At 37.9% G+C, this 25,545-nt stretch overlaps 1 protein-coding gene across 1 annotated transcript in view; it reads left to right on the top strand.

Annotated features, from left to right (window-relative positions):
* Positions 1 to 23,891, top strand: part of STK32B (serine/threonine kinase 32B) — a 384,972-nt gene extending 361,081 nt beyond the window's left edge. The window contains exons 10-12 of the mRNA XM_007496744.2: positions 3,714 to 3,845; positions 5,649 to 5,713; positions 21,385 to 23,891. Coding sequence (XP_007496806.1) covers positions 3,714 to 3,845; positions 5,649 to 5,713; positions 21,385 to 21,523 — 336 coding nt within the window. The 3' untranslated portion in view covers positions 21,524 to 23,891. The remainder of the gene's footprint in view (positions 1 to 3,713; positions 3,846 to 5,648; positions 5,714 to 21,384) is intronic.
* The last annotated feature ends 1,654 nt before the right edge of the window (positions 23,892 to 25,545 follow it).

Here is a 25,545-nt window from a genome sequence, read left to right as displayed (position 1 = left end):
CTGCTAGAAGATCACAGTTGAAAGCAATCCACTCTCTAAGAGCTCTCATTGTTTGGCAGGTTTCTACCTATATCAAGCCCGGATCTGCCTCTCTGCCTTCTTTGTCTTGTTTCTAGTTCAGCTTCTTAGGGTCCAACAGAACAAATCCAAGTCCTTTTCTCATGACAGATTTTTAAATGTTTTCAGGCAGCTACTAAGGTTTGCACAAACCCCTGTTATTACCAAACTCTGGAGTCCATGCTTGCTATTTGTACTAGTATCCCTCTTCCTCTCCCCCTAAAGCCACCTACAAACATCCCTATACCACCCCGGTTTATTCTAGTCACTTATTTCAGTGCCCAGCCCAGCCCAGTACTGGTGAAAGTGGCAACAAAGGAAGTTCCAGGCAGGTCTGTGGGGCTGTAAGTTCAGGTACGATTTGTCTAAGACACAAGGGAGAAGGATTGTGATACCTTCACTAATTCTGGATAGGATTATTCTATTAATATAGGCTAAGCTTTCATGAACTTTGGGATTGTCCTGTCATACTCAATTCATATTAAGATTGTAGCCTGCTTACAACCCTAGGCATCATTCACTTAGCATTTGTCTCCATTTAAAATTCATTGGGACCTGATTAGCCAGGATGGAGAGCTTCACTTCTGACACTGAGGTCCTTGGTTTCTCTTTGGCTGCCTGATGTCTCCTCTGATCACTAATGAGAAAGAATCCAATGAAAGACAGATCTTTCAAAGCCATTGAAGAACCTGGCAAATAAGAATTTGGTTAGCAAGCGTTATTGTTATTATTCTTATTGAGACTGTTAGAGCTATAAAAGACCTTAAGTTTGGGGTACTTAGAATAGCAAAACTAATGGGAACTCTGGAATAAAGCAGAGTGTGGAACCACGACAAAAGTCCTGAATTTGACTTCAGTGGAAGTTAACTTGAATCCCAGCTTTGCTACTTACCTATATGACCTTGAGCAAGTAATTTAACCTTCCAAGTCTTAGTTCTTCACCTGTGAAAGGAAGATGTTGGATTTAGATGAATTACTTTCTTTTTAGCTTTAGATTCTTAGGATCTATGATCCTAAGAAAACAGAATGTGAGGATTGGAAAGGAGATAGATCCAGGATGAACTTTGGGATAGAGAATGTAAGACCTTACAGGAACTTTAGAACATACACAAAGTGTATGGTCAGACTTGGAAAAGCCCTTAGATATCATCTAGTAACAGACTCCTCACTTTACAGATGAATAAGAGGACCCTTAAAGCAGTTACAATGATGTACCCAAAGTTACCCAGAGAGACACTAGCAAAGACTAGGAAACTAGGAACATATATTTCGAATTGGAAAGGTACTTACAGGTTCTTATAAGTTCAAAATCCCCCCACCAGGATTAAAGAAGTTAAATTTCCTAGTCCAATTAGAGTGAGGATTTAAAGCCAAGTCTTTAATTCCAGATCATATATATTTTAGATATAGCTAGGTCACTTAGTGGATAGAGAGCCAGGCCTGGAGTCAGGAGAACCTGGGTTCAAATCTCACCTTAAACACTTGTCAGTCGTGTGACCCTGAGCAAGTTCACTTAATTACATTTGCCTAGCCCTTGCCCTTCTGTCTTAGAGTTGTTACTAAGAAAGAAAGGGTTTAAAAATTTAAAAAACAAAACATATATATATATATATAATCATATATGTTATCTAATGTGTGACCAAGGGATGAGGGATATCAAAGGGCCAAGTTGGAAACTATTAAGGAAGTCATTGAAAGGAAAATTCATGAGCCAAAGCATAGAGTAGAAGAATTGAAGATATGCTGTGGGTGGGCACAGGAGTGACAATGAGGAGACCAGTCATGAATAGTAGAGCAAGTGTTAGACTTAGTCAGGAAGACCAAAATTCACATCTTTCCTCAGACACTCATGACTCAGAGCAAGTCACTCCACCTTTGCTATCCTCAATGTTTCTCATCTGTTTGATCAAAATAAGATTAATAACTACCTCACAGACTCACCTTGAGGATCAAATAGGATAACGAGTTCTGCAAACCTTCAAGGGCTATATAAGTGTTAGATACTGCTTTTTATGTTGTTTCTATTGTTGTTGTTATTGTCATTTTGATTTATAGAGATTAAATAGGAAGATAAAGCTGGAAAGGTAGGTTGAGGTATAGTAAAAGGCATATAAATGTCCACTGAATTGTGCAGAGGATAGAGTAGTGGATATGGAGTCAAGAAGACCTGAATTTAAAGCCTACCTAAGACATTTACTAGTGTGACCCTAGACAAGTCATATCACCTTTCTCAGCCTCAGTTTCCTCATCTGTATAATGGGAATATAATATCCTTTAAATCATAGAGCCATTATGAGGATATTATAAGGTGACATATTGTAAAATGCTTTGCAAACTTTAAAGTGCCATATAAGTGGTAGCTTTGTGATAATGATCACTAGAGCATCTTTAATCCCTGATGAAGGATTCCTTCCTTATTTTAAAGCTTCCCATTTTTCTCTAGTGGGCTTTTCCATTTTTAGGCTTGTTGTTGTACTGGGAAGTTGAGTACTGGGAAGAAGAGCATACTGGGGGGTTTCCAACACCCAATTCTTGGGAAGTTCATAGAAGTCTTTGGCTCAATTGATTTCTTTTTTTTAAATTCTGTGAATGTGTGTGTTTAATTCTTTACTTTTTAAATTCCAGTTTCCAGATGAGGAAACCAAGGCAGATGAAGGTTAAATTACTTGCCCAAGGTTACACAGCTAGTAAGTGTCTGAGATAATATTTGAACTCAGATCTTCCTTACCCCAGGTGCAAAGAGTCTATCAATTGTGTCACTTAACTACAATAGTGATTACATTTATTTTGATTGGCCCCAAGAGCAAATTCATGAGCATTTTCCTCTATAATTTGAAGAAAAAACTTCCTAACAACAAATGTCCAGAGATGGAATGGATTTCCTTAGGAGGTGGAAGACCCATTGAGCATTCGCTGGTCATGTTTCAGAAATAATTTCTATTCAGATCTGAATTGCCTGAATGGCCTGTAGCTCTAAGATTTGGAAATTCTGAGATTCCAAGGGTAGAGTTCTTTCTATGACACTAAACTATAAGACCTTGGCTGTATCTCAATTGATTGATGCAGCTTAGTTCAGGCCTGTTTCCCAACTCATTTCACTCACTTCTGGCATTGAAGTCCTGGAGAGTTCTATCCTCTATAAGGCTTCCTGAGTGACCAAAGAATAAATCCAATTGGTGTAAAAGTCTTGGAGTGGTGCAGGCCCATTACTCTCTCTCTCTCTCTCTCTCTCTCTCTCTCTCTCTCTCTCTCTCTCTCTCTCTCTCTCTCTCTCTCTCTCTCTCTCTCTCTCTCTCTTTCTCTCTCTTTCTCTCTCTCTCTCTCTCCCCACCCTCCCCCCACCTCCTCCATGTGTATGTGCTCCTTGCCTGTGGATATCAATGGAATACAGGTTTCAGAGAGTTGTTTGAATTCTTTCTCTGCTTTTCATTGCTAAAACTGGATGGGATAAGGGCTAAAATCCAAGTGCTCTTACTCTCTATTGAAAATCTTCAGTTAATTCTTCTTGGTGACAATTTTGGAGTCTCCATTTGGCTGCTTTTCAGAAAATCAAGAGTGCTAAAAGGCATCAATCACATGGAGCACCATCAGATACCAAAGACAAAGATTTCAATTTCATAAAGAAATTTTATGTTTGTTTTCTGTTTTGGTAACAGAAGGGGAGGCTGAATTGTGATCCAACTTTTGAATTAGAGGAAATGATTCTAGAATCTAAACCCCTTCATAAAAAGAAGAAGAGGCTGGCCAAAAACAAATCCAAAGATGGAGGAAAAGAAAGCTGTGCCCTGGTAGGTGCTGGGTTGTGGTACATGGAGGACAAGATCCCCTTCATTTCTTCTTCAAATGAAGGTCTGAGACTGGGGGTGGCCTTGTGGAGAACAAAGTTGAGTATTTTCATCATTTTAAGGAGACTTAAAATTTTAAGGAGACATCCTATACTTTAGGCCATTTGGTAAAATTTTCTATCAATGGATCCCCAGAAATTTTTGTGGGATACAGAAAAATTTAAGTAGGAGAGGCTATACTTTATTCCTCTTTCCTTAATTGTTACTTCTTTGAATTATTGTCATCAGATCAGTCACAAATTATTTAAATTATTCTGATATTGACCAAAAGCTCAGCTATTGTTTTAATTCTACTTCTGTGATTAGCCTGGTGTTGATTAATAGCTCATCTAGCCAGTAACAGAGGAGAAAGAAATATTGGAAGATGCCAAATGCATCCTTCTTCTCTTTCTCATCTCCAGTGAATCAGTCTTGCAATTGGAGAAGGATCCATTGCTGTTCCTAAAATGCTGGAGCAACAAGAGAGAGATACTAGAGAATATTCACATGGCTGCTTAGTATCTCTTTCCTTGATTTGGGGACTGGAAAGTATAATGATTCCATATGGAGAAGGGAAGGGAATCAATATTTATATAGCATTTATTAAGTGCCAGGCACTGCGCTAAGCACTTTACAAATGTTATCTCATTTGATCCTCAAAAGAACCTCATGAAGTAGGTAGTGTTATTATCTTTATTTAACAGTTAAGGAAATTGGGGCAAACAGAGGTTATATAACTTCTGTTTATACATAACTTGCCCAGTCTTACACAGATAGGCCAGGATTGAACTCAGGTTTTCCATTTCCTCTATCCACTGTACTACTTAGCTGCCTGAGACCACCTAAAAACGGGACTCCAATGATCCAAAGTGGTTGAAATCCTAGACACACTGTCATTTTTGTTTTAAAAATTGCCACAAGTTGATCATAAAAAAGATGATGTTTAGAGCCACTATCAAATCACTACAAATTGCCTTTTTTTGGTGGAGACCCCAAAGGACACTTCACAAAAGTATAGTAAGTCAAATATTCCTCACAAATAAATGCTTTTTAATTTTTTTATATCCTTAAATGAGGAAGGCAAGTAAATATTAGCCTTCATATTTATACCAGAGATGGTCAACGTGTAGCCCAAGGAAACCAAATCATTCCCCAAACCTATCACATTAAGCTTGGGGAAAATTCAAAAAATCGTTATATTGATGCTGTAATTAAAAGTCAACCTTTGAAAGAAAATGTATTGCAATGTAGAAACCTGTAGACATAACACGCAATAGCAGGAGGCCAAAATTTTTTTCATTATAACACTAGAACCAATTTTATCATTTGAACAAATGTGTTGTATTCCTTTGTGAAGAGCACTCTGGTGAATCCTGGCTGCTACTCTTTGTCACACAAGTTTCTTAGCTTTGCTTCATAGATTTGCATGACATTAATGCATAGTAATTTGGTCCAATGAAAATTCTAAGCAGCAAGAAATAAAAATCACCATCAGCAGTTTCACTCTTCTCTACAGTTATTTGAAATGGACATATAGTCATCAACAGCCTTGCTCCTGAAAAGAAAGAGATCAAAGGTCTTTGGGGACAATTTTGAGTACAATCATCCCTCTAAATTCCAAACTCTTTCCCATTTTCTGAATTCATTCCCCTGAAACCACCTTTTATTTGAGTCAGTGATGAATTCTCTATTCACCATGGGTTCCTTTTTTGTCTCCATGATTGTTTTCTTTCATTTATGATCAACCTCTTCCTGACATTTTGAAAGAATGGACACCTACAGCAGTGTTTAGAAACAGTGAGGAAAGAATTTATCATCTTCAACAGAGAAAAGTAAGTACCTCCTGGAGATGCCTGTTCTACATCACATTATTAGTCTGTCTGCGGTGATCAAAGTTATTCCCATATGGGGTGGGGAGAAGGTTTTGTGGTGTAGTTTGGGAGACAGGAGATTGGAGGATTTCTGTTCATACTGCTTATATTTTATGCATGATGTTAGGAAAGAACCGAGAAAAAAAATTAGCAAGCTAATAGAGAGACGAAAGAGGTAGTTGTGAGCTAGTCACTGATTTCCTCCCAGGCCCATTGCACATTTGGCAGCTCTATTCTGTAGTCCTTGAAAATTGTCCCAATGTCCTAGCTCTGCCTCTAACTCATTGTGTGACTTTAATAAAGTCACTTCAATTTAATTCAACTAGTATTCATTAAGTAGATACACGGCACTGGCTATGTAGAGAAAATTGCCTTCAAGAAGATTGCATGACCAGCAACAGTTTTCTCCTTTACAAAATGAGGCAGTTCACTTTCATGACATCTTGGGCCCCTTCCAACGCTAGGATTTTATGATCTTTCTGGGTATAGAGAAACAGAATGGTAAAGTTAATTACAAACTAATTTGTGACCTTAGGTAAATCTCTTCATTCCTCTTGAACTTGTATTTCATCCTCCATAAAATGGGGGAGAGGAGTTTGACTAGATAATATTTAAGGGTCCTTCACAGCCAGTTTTCTGATTCTGAGTTTAATGGACTGACAGAAAGAAAGAAGTGAATTCCCACTGACTTGACAAGTTGTTATTACACACATGAGTTTTAACAAATCCTTTAATGGTAATGATTTTTGGACTCCTAGCCCTCACTAGCCTCTTCATTTATCTCTCAACCTATGGATCAAATTAATCCCTTAAAGAATTGAAAAGGGTTTAAGTGTAATCATTATGTAGCTGGTTAAGTTGATCCTTGAAATAGACTGCTGGAAGTGAATCGAGGCTTGCTGAAAATGAACAAGAAAGTCTTTGTATATTCAGGACTTTCGTCCCCTGAAGGAAGAACAAGTGATTATAGGACCCAGGGATTCAATGTGCAGGAGTTTTGTGATTTGAATCTTCCAAAATGGAGAGTTGACTTCGAAGGCTGGCATTTTAACATGTTTACAAAAAGGCTGCTAAGTATTTTTGCTGATTTTGTGAGGCTACACCTGCAATCTGATTTCTTCTAGAGTTTTGGTGCAAGAGGCTGAATGAGGAATACAACCCATTCCCATCCTCACCACTCTCCCTCCCTGGGAGAATTTTCACTTGGGGATATCGGCCACTAAGAATGCAGAATTCAGATCGAGAAAGTAACATAGAGATCAACTAGTCAAATTCCTTTATTTTGCAGGTAACAAAATTAAAGCCCAAAGATGTACAAATGACTCGTTCTAGGTCATGTTGCCAGTAATCTCAGAGATGTCTCATACTCTATATACATGTTTCTAGTGTACCATATCACTGGAAGGGACAAGAATGAGAAGTGAGATCTTGTCAGCTTTCGACTATGTCTAAAACCAGGAGTTTAAACTTTTTGCATATTATGGGCCTCTATGACAATATGATAAAATCTACGAGCCCTCTTTCAGAAAAAAAAGTCTTTTAAAATACATTAATGTTGCCAAAGAGACTAATTCTATTAAAATACAGTTATCAAAATGTTAAAAACATTCACAAACACCAAATTAGGAATCCTTGACTTCCAAAAAGTCTTTTTCAACTATAGCAATATATAAATCTCAGTTAATAGTGTTAAAATAGAGGAGTGTATATGAGTAAGGGAGTGGGAAAGAACAGAGATGGGGTGTATGGGGTGTATGGCATACTCAGAAGAGACCACCACGATGACTTGGTCAAAAATGTCAATTTTTGATTGACATTTTGAAGTCAAAAAATGACTTCATTTTTTATTGGAGCTGTACTAGCCCAATTTCTTAAGGAAGGTAACAAATTTGGAGAAGGCTACTAATCTGTTGTTTGGAGGAACTCAGTTACCTTTTAAATGCAAAGAATGTGTGAGGCTAAAACAGGACAGGAGTTTAGGAAGGTTGGTAGGTATGGCTGAGCAGCAGAGACCTAGGAGTCAAATCTATGAGAGTGTCCTACTTGTCATGTCAAATCAAATGCCTGCTTCCTATTAGGCATGGTGCTAAGTGCTGGAGATACCAAAAGTATACTCTGTTGGCTTCACCTCCTTTGGAAAGAAAATCAGGAAAGTCCTGGTGTTGTACATCCAAGTACTGCTCTGAGTGTTTGAGGAAGGATTTTATGAGAGCTCAATCTGTATCTAGAGAAGGGGCCATGGTGAGAAGAGAGGTTAACGAGGTCACCTATGCTACCCCTAAGAATATACCATCTAGATTTTTCCTCTAGAAGGAAGTGAATAGAATTCCCTAGAGTGGATGAAGAGATGGAAGGAAATTTCTTGCCTCAAGAATCAGCCAAGCCATAATTGAAGGAAGAGCAACCTAAAAGTGCTATAATTTGGCTCTTTAAAAAAAAATTCTATGCAAGTATCACAGTTTTGAACTTTGTATTTTGGTGAAAGATCTGATTGGAGATTGGTGACTGGAAGGTGGATAAAAATTCTTTTGCTACCTTCCTATTCAAATGAATTATTCTTGCTATTTAAATGCCAAGCTCTGCTGTTTGTATACTATTAATATATTTTAAGTGATTTCAGTGCCCTCCAAATATGGCATCTGATAAGTTTTGTGCCCTTTGGCAAGACCTCATCACCCTGTCCTAGTTATGGCTTTGAAACAGAAGGCATATTAACAACCAGCTACCTGAGGCCTTGGCTATTGAGAAATTAAGCACTTGGATAAGAATTATTATGGCTACTATTAATAATATAGCAAGTAATTATTAATCTAATAACAACTTACATTCATTGAATGAATTCTTTTTTTTACAAACGACTTTCACATATATTGTTATTTGTTCTCAGAAGATAGTAGGATATATGATTAATATAATCCTGAAAGAGCATCACAAAAATGGTTTTTAGTATATGAACTTTCCCCATCTCAACACCTATCATAATATTTAGAAATTTAGATTAGATGATATGCAATCTGTTCACGGATGGACATAGATTCTAGTCCTGTGAGTGCTGCTGACTAGTTATTTATTCTTGGATAAGTCCCTTCTTGTGGGAAGACTTTCTTAATCTGAGAAATGACAGTATTGGTCTAAAACAGGCATTCTTCATATTTGTTATGTAATGGACCACTTTGACAAACTGTGAAATCTATAGACCTCTTCTCAGATTCATGATTTTAGATGTGTAATACATAGACACATAGAATTACAAAGAAAACTAATTATATAGTTGTCAAAATGTTAAAAGAAAAAGTTCACGTACTTCAAATTAAGAAATTTCCACCTATAGTATCTCTGTGGTCCATTGGGGTTCTAATGTTCTGAAACCTATGACAATCCTAGAAACTAGTTAGTACAATTATTCTTATTCCCTTAAAAAAAACTCTTAATATTGTGTATTGATTCCAAGGCAGAAGAGAGGTAAGAGCTAGGCAATTGGGGTTAGTCACTTGCATAGAATCACACAGGTAGGAAGTGTCTGAGGCTGGATTTGAACCCAGGATCCCCACCTCTAGGCCTGACTCTCAGTCTACTGAGCCACCATGTTGTCTCTTCTAATCCTTTTTTTTATTTTTATAGATGAATGATGTAAGGCTCAGATAGCATGAAATTCTAGATGTAGAACTGGACAGGTAATCAGACACCATCTGGTCCAATTCCCCTCATTCTACAGAACAGGAACCTGAGAATCTAGTGTGTACAGTGACCTACCCAAGGTCACAAGTTTGTAAATCTAGAATGAGTCCTGGTACTATAACAGTAAATTTCTCTTTTCAGTGGACCACATTGCATCCTATTAGAAACAATAATTTTAAGAGTTTTATATGACTATTAAGTAGTGAGGAGTGGGGCTGAGGCCAGAGGTTGAACCCAGGTGTTCTAAGTCAAAATCCATCTCTTTTTCTAATACAACAGAGTATCTTCAAATTATGGTCTCAGAGAAGCCATGCATTATGGGGGTGTCTAATTCAATGTAATGAATCAATATGTATTGGGTGCTCCCTTGTACAAAGCTCTATTTTAGGTTTTGGAGATACAAAAGATTAGAAATGGCATAGTCTCTTGATCTCAAGAAGCTTACCTCCTACCTGTGGGGTGCAGCATGTTTGCGGTTAATTATCACATGTGGAAGAGTGCTATTGGGGCAAAGGAGAGTTCTGCCTTTAGTGCTCTATGAAAAATGTAGAGGAAGAGAACATTTCAGTTGAAATAAGAGGTTGGAACTGGAACAGAGAATATTGTATGAAGAAAAAGCAATTAAGCTAAGTCTGGAAGGAAGAAAAAAACTTAGAAAAGATAGAGATGGGGAGGAGAGTGTTCCAGTTATGGGAGACAGTCTGTACAAATGCATAGAAACAAACAAAAAGTCCTGCTGAGTTCAAGGAATAGCTAACAATCCAGTTTGCCTCAAATATTGAGTGAAGGGAAATAAAGCCTCAAAACATAGTTCAGGGCCAGCATGTTTCATACCTTAAGTGACGGACAAATTTGTTTTCTATCCAGAGGCGATAGGCAGCCACTGAAATGTTTTGATCAGGGGAGTGACATACAAGACCTGAACTTCAAGAGGGAAAATATTTGTTAGCTATATAAAAGATGGATTATAGAGGAGAGAGACTAGAAGCAGAGAAGCCTGTTATGGAATTATTATAGGGAGTAATAAAAGGGAAGGAAAAGAAAAATCAGAGGGGAGTCAACAGAACCAAATGCAATAGAAAGTCCAAGGAAGATGAGACTTGAGAGAATGTTATCTGAATTACAAGTTACTATACATAGAGACCGATACACTGTGGTACAATTGAATGTAATGGACTTCTCCATTAGTGGCAATGCAGTGATTCTGAACAACCCGGAGGGATCTATGAGAAAGAACACTATGCACATTCAGAGGAAAAACTGTGGGAGCAGAAACACAGAAGAAAAACAACTGCTTGATCACATGGGTCGATGAGGATATGATTGGGGATGTAGACTCTAAATGAACATCCCAGTGCAAACATCAACAACTTGGAATTAGGTTCTGATCAAGGACACATGTAAAACCCAGTGGAATTGCACATTGGCCACAGGAAGGGGTGGCAGAGGAAAGGGAAAGAACATGATTCTTGTAACCAAGGAATAATGTTCTAAATTGACTAATTAAATAAAATTTTCAAAAAATTAAAATAATTTATTGAAATGCTAAAAAAAAATTTATTCATGACCTCTGAGAGCACAAATCTGGGACAATTGTGAGATCTGAAACCAGAATCCAAGAGGCTGAGGAGTGAATGAGTGGTGGAGCCAACTAGTGTAGAATAATCTTGTATATCAATATGTTATTCACAATTGTTAATGCCCTTCATACTCAAAGAGGAAACAAATGACATCACTGGGAGATGTATTTTGACTCCTCAATAAATTAGATTTAGTCGAATCCAATTTCATCCAATCTATACTTGTAATAAAAAAGAGTAGAAAGCATGGAATGAGAACAGGGTGATATATCAGGATAAAAGAGAAAATGTTTTAATGGCAGAGGGTGAAGTATGTTTGCAGGAAACAGGGAAAGAGAAAGACAGAGGAAATTATTAATAGTATGAAATCCCAAAGGAGGAAGTGAGTTGGGTCAGTGGCAAAAGTGGAGGGATTCATCACAGCCAGGAGAAGCATCATTTCAGGTGCTGAGACTGAAATACTCTCCTTTTTCCTCTGGTTCAGTGCCTCTTCCCTTTCTCTGTACATACCATGGATGAAAGTAGATCTGTGTCAGTGACAATAGGATTGAATGAGAATGAATCAGGAAATTACAATTCTGAAGCTCTATTATTTAATAGCTTTCTAAAAACACAGGCCACCTCCCTATGTAGATCCAAATCATTTAGCCTGATATCATGGAAAAGTCACTGGATTGGGTTCTTCATCAGGCGGTATTGTATGGTCTTGGTGAAATAACTTCACCTCTCCCATATCTGTAAAATGAGAAAAATTATACTCACACTATCTACTGGAGAAGGTTGCTCTGTGGATCACATGAGATAGTAGATATGAAATGTTTTATATTTTTACAAGTGATGTAATAATCATTTTGAACAGGTGAGAGGTTTCACCAAAGAGACCACTAAAGTCCTTGGTACAAAAAAGATTAAGAGCCTTTGGCTTAGAGAGAGGAGTCTGAGCTGGTATTAGATTATTTACAAATAAATGAAGACCCATTATTTGAAGTCATTGAAAGTGCTGAAGTGCCTTCTAGAAGGGGGCATACAATCCTGCCCTAGTTTGGGAGCAATAAGGAGAAATTTTGTTCAATTAAGGAGGGGAGTTTTGCCTATTTGAAGTCCCTGGCTATAACTATGTCCTTCCATTTCTTTTTCAATATTAGATCTGTGCTCTTGAATTCCATAGTTGGATTACTTGGGAGGAGAGCATAATTCTCAGGTGGAGAAGTGCATTGCTAACATGCTTAGCCTTTCCTTCCACAGGTCACATCCTCAATCCCACCAAACACACAGAAATAGATAAGAAACACTACCAGGGTTTGCAAACACAGGACATGTTACTTTGTCCTGGTCAACTCAGGTAACCTTTCAAGCATCTGGAAATAGCAAAAACAGGAAAGCAATAAATATTTTCTGATAAAGAGCTTGTATCCTCATACTGTATGTCTAGACAACAATGTTTTCTCCAGCTGTTCAAGAAAATATTTTTTGAAAATCATAGGTATTAGATTTAAGAAAGGCCTCAAGAAATTAGCTAGTGTCATTTCATAAGCAGGTAAGAAAATTTAATCTTATATTATATTATGTTATATTATAACAGGACAGACAAGAGGTTTATAGTGGTTAAATGCCTCCCCTAAGGGATTGAGATAAGAAGGAAAAGAACCCAAGTCCTCTACTTCCAGGTAGACTAACCCCATGCCATTTCATAACATATTTAGGAACCAGGAATCTCTACACAAAAATCATTTGATTCACAACAAATATATCATCAAATTTTCTTTGCATTGCATTTGGTATTATGAGGTCCCTAAGAATTAGTCGAGAATAAACTTGAGGACAGGGAAAGTATAATTTTGTATTTATATGTCAATGCCTGAAATAACTCCAGATATAAGATAGGCATTTAACAATTTTTTCTGATTAATTTGAAAAATATATTTCCTGTGAGACTATATTTATTGTTTGTTGTTCAGTTATTTTTCATTTTCAGTCATGTCTGACTCTGTGATCCCATTTGGGGTTTTCTTGGCAAAGATACTGGAGAGATTTGCTAATTACCTATCCAGTAAACATCTGTAAATTCAGTGACTTGCCCAGGGTGACACAAGTAGTAAGTGTCTGACGTCAAATTTGAACTCAGGAGGATGAGTTCCTGACTGCAAGTGGGGTACTCTAACCATTGTACCATCTACCCGCCCATAAGAAACCATATTAGTCTTCATTAACAGTATTTTGAAAAAAATTTGAAGGGCTCTCCGCTATAAAGGCAAATTATGGTAATATGTATAAAACATTAAATAGGCATAAACCAGGGGTGTCTGAGTTGGATCGTGATTGTCTGGGTCAGAACATGTTCGCAGTTCTGCCCAATCCTCATATCAAAACACTTATGGGGCAAGAAAAAATATATAAAATATATAAAATATAAAATAATTTCCCCCCAATTATTTATCTTACCTTTCAGCCTAAATAGAAACATACACAAGGCAGGTCCAATGTCCCTATAATAGTCAACTTCATATTTTTTGTAATAAAAAAATCATGGTATTATCAATAAACAAATGTTTCAATTAGTAATAATTTGTAAAATGAGAGTTAGCAATTATATATGTATATAGAGAGTAAAAAATCAAAAGAAAAAATCATAAAAGAAAAAACAAATAAAAAAACATATAAAGTGTTTTCCCAAAATGGTGAAGAATGATGACAAGATAACTGTTCTTTCAAAAGATATGCCCATGAGAGGTGAAATGATTTTCACCAACGTGGCCACTTTAGGAAAAGTTGTTGTTCCAGGTTTGAGTAGCAGATAGAATTCTAAAGTGCTTTAAAGTTTGCAAAGCATTATTACATATATTATCTCATTTTACACTTACAATAAAACTGGGAGCTACATGCTATTATTATCTCTATTTTATGGATGAGATTTAGTGGCTTGACTAGGTTCATATAGCTAGTAAGTTTGAGGCAGAATCTGAACTCAAATGGAGTCAGATATCTGATTAAATTCTCAGAATTTGGTCATTGTGACTGCATGACCAGCATGCCATCTACTGTACCACTGAGCTACCTCTAGTCTGAAGAAAGAAAACTGTGCTTAACATAGATATTGCTCACTCTTCATTCATTCCTTCATTATTCATTTGCCCTCTTTTTTTTCCTGCTGAGAGATAAAAATGACAGGGTCTTTGCCCTCACGGCTATTAGGGTATAGATATATCACCATAACAAATTCACAAATGTCTAGTGTTTCACAATAACTATGATGTTATCAATGGAAGAGAGAGAGCCTTATTTATTTATTCAACAAACATTAAGCACCTACTATGTGCAGAGCACTGGGTGAGATATACAATTTAGATGAGTCACAATTCCTTCCTTCATGGAACTTAAAATCTAGTTGAACAATTTACTACTAATACAGATACTTATGGTAAACCATCTTACAGGGTAAATGCATCTAATGGCAACCATACAACTAATTTCATTAAAGGACACAATTAGTACCTTTGCCTGGCCTACTCTAAGGCCAATTCTTTGCCATGATGTATCTTTAATAGTAGATAGAAGAAAAGCTATAACTACAATAGGAAGGTAGTGTCCAATTTTGGTGTACCTTGAATTCCTGGCTGAAGAGTTTGAGTTTTACTAGGTGGGCAATAGGGAGCTTTAGCTGAAACCAGGAAGTCGAGGGTCATGGCAGGGGCTAGAGAGAAGTAGATTTTGCCCTTGTTTCCAAGGATTTTATCACTAATATTAAAAAAGCATATATGGTATAGAGCCAAAATATAGAGTAGACCAATAAAATACAAGTGTTTGGTGATACTAAGGTACATTATGTTTTCTGACTCTGTCTTAATGAGATTGGAACTTTTATTGCCTTCCAGGGCAAAAAGCAATTTAGCTTCCATTTAGCAATTTAGCTTCCATTTAGCAAGCAAATAGTTTTTTAGGTTGGGCTGCAGACTCAGCTTCATGAGTTCAAATCTGACCTCAGATACATATTAGCTGTGTGACCCTGGGCAAGTCACTTAACTTTGTTGCAGTTTCCTCAACTGTCAAATAAACTGGAGAAGGAAATGGCAAATCACTCTGGTATCTTTGCCAGGAAATCCTCAAATGGGGCCACGAAGAGTTGAGCATGACTAAGATGATCAAATAATGAATAACTTGCCCAGTATGGTGAACCATACCTATAATTCCTGCTCTCAGGGATCAGGGGTGTTCTGCAGTCAGCTTTAACTAGCTTCAGGGAGTTGATTATTACAATTTTAGTGTGAGCATTTATATCTCGGAAATCAGCAGTTATAAATCATGGCTTGATTGAGCAGTTTTGATCATCTAGACTTACAAAAGTATTAATAAATGCAGATTAAACTTAAAAGCACGTGTGCATAGAATTTTTCCCCTGGGAGAGTCTGATCATTAAATTTGTTCTATAAACATTGCTTGAGCTCAGCAGATGTGTTGAAGAAGGCTCAGGGAATGAAGCTGTCACCAGACCAGAGGCTAGAGACTATAAGCTAATCATAATTAGGATAACTGACATTTATATAACACGTTAAGGTTTCAAAGAGACTTACATCCATTATTTCTTTCGAGCCTCATAAAACCCTGACCAGTGAGGTGGAAGCTAGAAGATGTCTTACACTCAAGAGTTCTGAACTGCAGTTGTCTATGCTGATGAGTATCCTGACTATCTGGCCCAATATGGTGAGCCCCTTGGCAGCTAGCTGGTGCAATGGATACTGTGCTGAGGTTGGAGACAGGAATTGTCATCTTCTAAGTTCAAATCTGGACTTAGGCATTTAATAGCTTTGTGATTGTGGGGCAGTCACTTACCTTTTTTAGCCTCAGTTTCCTCACCTGTAAAATGAGCTGGAGAAGGAAATGGCAAGCTGCTCCAGTACCTTTGCCAAGAAAACCCCAACTGAGGTTACAAAGATTCAGACATGACTGAACAACAACAAAAATGATGAGCCTCTAAGATCAATTCAAGTTAAAAATTTTACATATTTTCTTCAGCTTCTCAAAAAACTATACCAATTCACAGAGTATCTGTTTTATTTTCCTTGATACCTAGGAAATTCAAATAGTATCTCCTGACTGAAATCCAGCAGCACAGGTATAGAGCTTGACCTGATTAGCTGACACAGGACCTCAGCTTTCCACCCACCACTGGTAATTAGACCCAGTGCATTTCCCTGCACCAGTGACTCCCTTCTTTCAGATTTATTCATTTCATTGAAAAGAAACAAACAAAAAAAAAAGGATCCTAGATTTACTATGCTTGGGTAAACACCCAAATCATCACACACACTCCCCACCAATTGGCAGACACCCCTTAGGGATGATTTGTCAGATTTTTCTCTGACTAGATGTCTCATAAACTATTTGTTTGAAAAATTATTTTTAGAACAAATTAATTGATGGTAAGGTGATGTCAAAAAAAAGCCTTGAACTTGGAATTGGGATATGTGAAGTTTTAGGTCTGACTTCAATATTATTTTGTTGTAAAGTAGAAGTGACAACTTGAATGAATGAGTTCCAGTTTTCTCAACTATAAAATGGGGACAATAATATCTGCAAACATCAACTTGTCAGGGTCTTTATCTTTTTTCCTTCCTTCCTTCCTTCCTTCCTTCCTTCCTTCCTTCCTTCCTTCCTTCCTTCCTTCCTTCCTTCCTTCCTTCCTTCCTTTCTTTCTCCTTCCTTCCTTTCTTTCTTTCTTTCTTTCCTTTCTTTCTTTCTTTCTTTCTTTCTTTCTTTCTTTCTTTCTTTCTTTCTTTCTTTCTTTCTTTCTTTCTTTCTTTCTTTCTTTCTTTCTTTCTTTCTTTCTTTCTTTCTCTCTTTCTCTCTTTCTCTTTCTTCTTCTTTCTTTCTTTCTTTCTTTCTTTCTTCTTTCTTCTTTCTTTCTTTCTTTCTTTCTTTCTTTCTTTCTTTCTTTTCTTTCTTTCTTTTCTCTCTATCTTTCTTTCTCAGAGCACTCACACTGGCCTCTTAGCTTCTGATATTCTAAAGAATTAGATATCTTTTCTGTTGGCAAGGGTGTCACATTCCTTGAAATTGATTCCTTTCCCAAATGACTATCTCATTGTATCTATGTCTGTCTCATTGTATCTATGTCTCTCCTTCCTAATGGGTACAATGTCTCCTGCAGTTCCAGTAGCTGCCATTTCAAAGATATGTGTTTGTTATAGGGAATGGAAAAAGAAAGAAATGTCCTTCTTCCCTTCCCTCTCCAGGGTTCTTCTCCATAGGCAGTTCTTAGCTTTCAATCTCTCCCATTCTTAAACTCTGACTGGATATTTTCTACCTTGATGCTAGATACCAGAACCAATGGAAAAGAGGATGAGAGAAGCCCTCTGCCCCCCACGCTCAACTACTTTAAGCTTTGACTACCTCATGTTTCTTAGGACTCAACTGTTTAATGTAGTATGGTTGTGGAATGCTAAAACTGGAAGAAACTTTAGAAAAGAACATACAATGTTAGAGCCAGAAGGGGCCTTAAAAATCATCTGGCTCAACTCCCTCATTTTTCAAAGGTTGGAAACTAGTTACCAGGGCAGGTAAATTACTGTCCTGTGATCCCTTGGGGTGTTATTAAGTTTTATTAAATAATAAATGAAGAAATTTACATTTTCCAACTAGAGTTTCAGGTCTTATCATTTATTGGTCTATCGTTACATGAAGTTCCATTTTCCTGGGTCCTAATATTGCTCATATGCAAACACTGCATGTCTTACCCACAGGTTATATGCTTTGATTTCTCCCATCTTAGCAGGGGGGATTAATTTGCACTGAACTATCTGCATGCTCTTCTCATCCCCCTCCTGACAAATGTTGCTGTGGTGGTACCATCACCCTTTTCCCAACTGGGGTTTTTTCAAGGGGCATTTCATTTTTAAGGACTGGATTTGAAGTTAGAGTACAGTGCCACCAGGTGGTGGTGGTGTCTCTGTCCACAACCATAAATCTGAATAGAGAGCCTAGCAGCATTATCTTACACCTACACAATCTGGAACCTTTTCTGGCTAATCCTTAATGGTTCTCCTCTTGGGCCTGGTGGCTTCCATTTCCAGGAGATATTACTTACTCTGATTTCAGCTGCAAGGCTTTATACTAATTCAGCTTCAAAATACCTCCAAACCTTTGTTAATCAGGTTGTACCATACACATCAATAGTTTCCCTTAGATCTATAGTTTGTCTGACATCTTTCTTTTTTATTTTAATAATCCTTACCTTCTGTCTTAGTATCAGTGCTAAGAAAAGCAGTAAGGGCTAGGCAATCAGGGTTAAATAACTTGTCCGGGGACTCACAGCTAGAAAATGTCTGAGGCCAGATTTGAACTCAGTCCTCTTGGCTCTAAGATTAGCATGCTATCCACCATGCTACCTGCCTGGTCATATTTAAAGTCTTTTTTTTTTAACCTTGCTTTCCATCTTAGAATCAGTACCAGGTTCTAAGGCAGAAGAATAGTAAGGGATAGGCAAATAGGGTTAAATGACTTGCCCAGGGTCACACAGATAAGAGGTATCCAAGGTCAGATTTGACCTGGGACCTCTCATCAGTAGACCTGGCTCTCAATACACTGAACCACCCAATTGTCCCCTCTAAAGGCCTTTCTTGCTCTCACATTCTATACTCTGACATCTCTTCCACTGTAAACATTCTCTCCTATATTTTAAGATACATTCTGTATCCAACATTCTTTATCCTGCATGTATAGAAGTTTCTTGAGGAACAGAGAATATGGAAAACATGCCAATACTTTTCAAACTGCCTTGAAAAATTAAAAAGTGATCTGCCAAGGAACAATTTTTGAGAAGTACTAGCTATGGAATCAGTGTTCAAGATGTGTCCCATTCATTTGTGTCCACTTTCCCCACGTTGTTTGGTTCACAACTTAAAAGGAAATAATGGCCAGTAACTGTCTTTTGCATGACTGTATCCATTTGTCCTTGAAATGGCCTTTTAGATCACTTCTATCTTTAAATCTATGAGTCTATGCAAAATATTTTCAGAGATATGTGTGCAGCATCGTAATACATGATAAATTTCTTGCTCCTGGTCATTTTGATTCTCAGTTAAGGGATTTTTTCCTTCTTTTTGGCATCTACAAAGCAGCATGTTACATTTAAAAAAGCAAGAGATTTGTAGCCAGAAATCATGGGGCTCAAATGCTAACTCTGTCACTTATTAGCTCCATGGCCTCACTGTACCTTTCTGTGTACCTCGATTTTCCTCTCTGTAGGATGAAAGCACTGAATGAGATAGTTTTTAGATTCCTTCCTAGGTATAAATCCCACTTCTCATAATAATCTAATTCTAGAGTTTAGATACATCTCTGTTTGTCTCCCTCCTCTCCTTTTCTGTCTCTGTGTCTCTGATCTCTCTGTCTCTGACTCTTTCTTTCTCTCAGTATTCTGGTCACAAAGTTGACAAATATAACTTAGTATATTAAATTCCACTGCTATATCTGAGATAACTACCAATGGGCATTCATGGGATTGAATTGAAGGTACTAGGAGATACCAAATACTTTCTCATTTCCCTTTAAGTTATAGATAACTATGGTCTCAGCCTGATAAGTAAGTTCAGAGCCAACAATAATGGCTTTATATCTTTGTCCTGGTTCATGAATTTTTATTGGAGTGAAAACCTTTCTCATTCCTTATGATCAAAGAACCCCTATAAACTAAACAGAAAGCTACAAATTGGAATTGCTTCCTTCATTTAAGAAGGAATGAGGTATAATGGCCATGGACATTGGATTTGAGGTCAGAGGGAGTCGATTATTCAAATTCCATTCTGCAGTTCTTTATGTGACCTAGGGCAAATCATTTCTCCTTCTCTAGACCTTAGTTTTATATAAAATGGGAAGATTGTGTTGAATTTTTTTAAAGTCCCTTACATATTAAATCTATATTTTTATGATCCTCCATGTATCTCCTCAGATAAGTCAATTATCTTGATGTTATCTCCCTTTTCCAATTAGAGCATAACATAAGTTAGCACTTACTTATCAATTTTAGAAATTCCCTTTCTTGGGAGCAGCTGGGTAGCTCAGTAGATTGAGAGCCAGGCCTAGAGACGGGCGGTCCTCGCTTCAAATCTGGCCTCAGACACTTCCCAGTTGTGTGACCCTGGGCAAGTCACTTGACCTCCATTGCCTAGCCTTTACCGCTGTTCTACCTTGGAGCCAATACACAGTATTGACTCCAAGACAGAAGGTAAGGGTTTAAAAAAAAAAGAAATTCCCTTTCTTCTGACTGCCAGTGTTGGGATCATACAGCATTAGAACCTAAGAGGATCCATGGGTTTGGGAACAAAGTGGGAGATGACTTGATTGGAATTTGGAAATGAGTTAGTGATCCAATTCCCTTTCTTTAACTAATGCCCCAGGAGGGGATTGGACTTGTCTAAAGTCCTCTAGGCAGTAAGTGGCAGACTCAAGATATGACTCTACTTTCTGCCCCCTCCAGAAATTTCTCCTATTAATTAGAGAGAAAACATGTAAATAAATATGTACATATGTTATACCTGCAGAAGAGAGGGAAATCATCTTTAAAGGGGAAGACTAAAGAGGTTGGGGTAACATCAGTCAGATAATTGATCAAATACACCTTCTTTAGTTCTGGCATGAGTGCCACCTTTCTGAGACTGCAGTCATATTTGCCTTTCTAAAGAGTACTTTCCAGATGTGAATCAGAATTGACACAGTTTGTTTCTCGATAGCATGACTTTGTACAATTACCAAGACAAATGTGTAGAGTTGCTTTGGGTCACTGGCATAAAACATTTCATAGAAAAAAAATTTTAGATGTCATTAAACAGGTCATCTCACAGATGAGAAAACTGAAGCCTAGAGAGGGGAAGGGACTTGTCAAGGGGTATAGTTAATTGATGCCTTACCCATATACTTCACTTAGATGATAATTATATATTTATATACATTATAAATATATTATAATTATAAATTAATATTTGAGAAGTACTAGCTTAAGTATATATAATTAATTAAACTATATAATTAATTATAATTACAAATTATAACATATTTATAACACAAAATTATCCTATGTTATAAAGTGGAGGACAAAGTTTAGAATAGCCTTGACACTTAGAATAGAAGGACTTGGGTTTGTATCCCATTTTTATCACTACCTATAACACCCAGGAAAAATCATTCTTTTCCCTCTGCCTCAGTTTATATATTTGTAAAATAAAGAAGTTGATCTAGCTGATTTCTAAAGGGTGTTTTTCAGTATTATTGAGTATCATTATACCCCATAAACCACTCAGTCTCCTAGGTTTCCTCAACCCAAGTGCCCCTATACTCTGGGAAACTAATTCCATGTTCTTTCTATACTGTGATTGATTCCAGATTGAGGAGGCAGCAAGACACAAGCGGACAACTCTCCATTGGTGAAAACCGTGTCGCACCCCCAGTTCATGGGAAACTCCAGGATGGGCGGAATAACAACATCCTCAGTCAGACCTGCACACGTGGCTGCAGCTGTTAGGCTCTTCTGGCCATGTCTGAGTCTCAGTTCCCTTCTGTGCATGTGATGGTATCTCTGTGCTCCCCCACCCTTCCCAGTCAAGAAAAGCACTGAACTAGGACTCGAGAGACATACATTCTAGTCCCACATCCACCACTGACTTTTGTGTGAGATCTTGAACCAGTTCCTTCCCTTTGTTTCCTGTCTGACCTCTCTCTTGGCCTCAGTCTTCTCCACTATAAAATGAAGGGGTTGGATTAGATGATCGTTAAAGGGTCCATTCCAACTCCCAATTCTATGATAACTTTTCCAAGCCTTCATTACCTCATCTGTCAATTGGGAATAATCATCCCAGCCCTGCTACCTCTCAGGGCTTTTGGGAAGGACTTTGGAACAGATGAGAAAACCCTTCTAAAAAGCATAAATCACTCTACTTAGCCAAGGTCTAGAGGTAAAAAGGACACTGGCTAAAGAACGGGAGGATACGGTTCTAGTCCCAGCGACTCCCCAACTGACTATGTGACCATGGGCAACCCTCCCTGGGCCTTAATTACCTTGTTTGTGTGTGGGGATAAGATTAGATTATATTTAAGATCCCTTCTAGCACTCACATTTTAGGTTCCCCATTCCAAGATCCATTCTAGCTTTTACATTCTAGATTCTGTTCTAAGGTGTCTTTTTGTGCTAACAAACTAGGTTCTAAGGTCCCTTCAATCTCTGATAGTCTATGTTTTCAGACCCCTTCTAGCTCAAACATCTGATGTTCTAAGTCCCCTTCCAGCTATTCCCTTCTGGGCTGCAAGGTCTCTTCCAGCCCTAACCTTCTTTTACAACCCAAACACACAATTGAATTCATTCCCAGCTATTCCGACCCTTCTAAACCAGGCTTTGGGAAAATACAATCCCTTTAGCACCTACAACATCAGTCCTTTCTGAGCTGGTGTCTCCTGAGAGAGAACCATCTTCAGAATCTGGGAACCCAACATGGGACACTGTAGCTTCCATCTTCTGAGGCTTCAGACACTTGTCAAGGGCCCCCTCCATCTGCGGTTCCCTGAGATTCCTGTGCAAAAACAGTGTCCTTTCCCTGTATGTCCAAACCACGCACCATGCCTGGAACCCGGGACTCTTGTGTGATGGCTAAACATGACTAGAGCATATGCTGCCTTTTGTATCGCTGTGTCCACACCTGGTGTTTCTGTGACTGCAGTGTGCTCTGTAGCCAATACCTACTACTGGCAATCAACTACCTGAAACCTAGTCATGCAACATGAATGTAAACCTGATTCATCTGTTCTCCCTCCACCCAATGCCTTCCTGTGGGATGAATAAAAAGGAACTTATCCTGGTCGGATCAGGCTGGTGAGGTTCCTCGGTCCTCGCTACAGATGAAGAATCAGCTGATCTAGCCAAACACACTACCCACACACGTTTAATGGACATCTTCTATGGGCAAGAGAGTGTCGATACAGAGATTGGTCCGACAAAAATGCTGCCCTCGAGAAGTGTCCAGCATAGGTTGGGGCAAGAGCAGGGAGGGCAGTGAGGGGAGAAACAATACATACAGATTCATATGAAAAATGTAGAGAGCAATTGGACCAAAGGTCTGAAATCTAATCAGAGTTTTCTATAGGGAAATTTAAAGAAAGGGACCCTCCTCTCAGCTGTGGGGAATTAGAGAAGACTTCCTTGAGATGGGTGATAATTTAAGAAACATATTTATTTAGAAAGTTTTGCCTGTTTGGAAAGCAAGAATCCTTTGGTATGTAGAGGGAAGCAACAGACATTTGAGAGAAACACGTTTCTCTCTCTCTGGGTCTCCCCACAGTTGGGAAATAAGATAGGAGTCCTAGTATTTTTTCCACTTTTAAACTTGCTCCTTGTACATCTGGATAAGTGCATGGCTGTGACTGTGAACTGTGTTTTTACTTTGTAAAGCTTTTCATCTGGAAGCCAAATTCCATTTTCACCTTTTTACCATGTAAGTTAGGTCTTTGAGACGTGACAATAGCATACCTTCTTTTTTTAAGAGAATATTTTTACTGTATTGTTTTGTAACTTTTTTTTATAAGAACAATATTTTTTCCCCTTAGAGTTGGGTCTATTTTTAAATTGTGTTGCTTGCTTATTTGAGACTCCTTTTGCATTTCTTCATAGGAATCTGCTTTCTTACTGTGAGTTGAGCAAATCATTCGGAGTAATGAAGTCAGCATCTTTACTGACCCTGGCAGGGCTTTAGATGGTTCATTCTGTTGGTTTCATTCATTAGACAGAGAGTGAGAACCAAACTAACCCCAGGGTCAAGAAAGGACATTGCTTTTCTGAGGTCTGCTCAGGTCCCTGTTCATCATTCAGAATAAACTCTTTCTTGCTCATCCCTTCTTATAAACTTGAGTGTTTTTTTAATTTTTGTTAATTTTTTTGTTTTGTTTTCTTGGGAGGGTTGAGTGGAAAACTACTCTGCCTATGAACACATCAAAATGAAATTCAAAAGGCAATAAGAGTCAACGTGTTTCACTATCAAGACATTTTTGACTGTGGTCCGGTGGAAAACATACTGGATGAAGGGTCAGAAAACTGGCCTGATTTCAGCCCCAGATCTGCCACTTCCTGTCTCTGGGCCTCAGGTGTCTCATCCAAATAATGAGAATATTAGAAAATATTATTGGGAGCAGCTGGGTGGTTCAGTAGATTGAGAGACAGGCCTAAAGATGAGAGTCCTGGGTTCAAATTTTGCCTCAGACACTTCCTAGCCATGTGACCTTGGGCAAGTCACTTAATGCCAGTTGCCTAGCCGTTACCATTCTTCTGCCTTGGAACCAATATACAGCATTGATTCTAAGATGGAAGGTAAGAGTATAAAAAATATCTCCAACCTCCCTTCCACCTTTGACTTCTATACCATCACTGTACTAATGTCCTTTCTTACTCTAAAATTCTATATCCAACATTCAAAAGTTCCTCCCAGTTATAACCCTAAACCTATGCCAGAGATTCTTTCCTCATCTAAGATCCAAAGTTTCCTCAAATGTTACTAAGTTTAGGGATAGGCATATGCCTATACAGGATTTTATTGTAAATGAAATATATTATTTGTACCCTCCCATATCCCTTTTTTCCTCCCTCTCCTAAAGTGCCCTACCTTATATTGCCTGGACAGTTACCCAACTCTTTCAAGCTCTCACCTAGTTTCAATATTCCCCTTTCTTATCTCCTAACTTCATTCTAGAGTGCCCTCCCTCACATTGCTCCATGCATCAAAATTATGCTGTAGTTGAACAGATACTTTTTTTTGAATCCATGGTTCTTATATTTATCCCTATGAATTTTCTCCAATCTTTCCTCTTTTCCCACTTTTTAAAAGTACCACATTTAAATACATCAAAACTTCTATTCCCTCAATTTGGTTGATTTCCTGTGGAAAAGCAATCTGAACAAACTAATATAAATTAAAGTGTGAATGAATAAGCCTAAGAAAACTAAAAGATCGCAAATACAGCAGATGATAGAATAGGGAACAATTATTTCAGGGGGCTAACATGGTAGGCTGAAGAGGACAACTGGTCAATCGATATTCATTCATTACTTGCTTATTTAGTGCAAGGCATTGTATTAAGAACTGAGGATGCAAAGAAAGTCATAAAAACATCCCTCCATTCAAAAATGCAATATTGTAACAATGGAGACTTGTAAAGAACAAGGTACATGCAAGATGCAGTGAATAGATGAAGATAATCTGAAAGAAGGAATTAGCAGCTGGGGGAGTAGAAAGAGCCTCCAGCAGATAGGAGGATTTAAGCTAAATCTTGAAGAAATCCGAGCATTTTAGGCACTGGAGACAGTGATAGGCAAGTTGAGAATTAGTGAGTATCTGGGGAGAAAGGTAATAAATCTTCTGTTTATTCATTGGGTTGCCAGTATAGTATAGAGAGAGCACTGGCCCTGGAGTCTGGAAGACCTGAGTTCAATTCCAGCTATGTGATTTAGGCCAAAGAGACCACCATTTTGTCATACGTAAAGTGCTACAAGCTATTAGAAGGTGT

Source organism: Monodelphis domestica, chromosome 6, assembly GCF_027887165.1.
Source record: "Monodelphis domestica isolate mMonDom1 chromosome 6, mMonDom1.pri, whole genome shotgun sequence".
Lineage (NCBI taxonomy): Eukaryota > Metazoa > Chordata > Mammalia > Didelphimorphia > Didelphidae > Monodelphis > Monodelphis domestica.
Note: the sequence above shows the minus strand (reverse complement) of the source record. Positions and strands in the feature narration are given on the sequence as shown.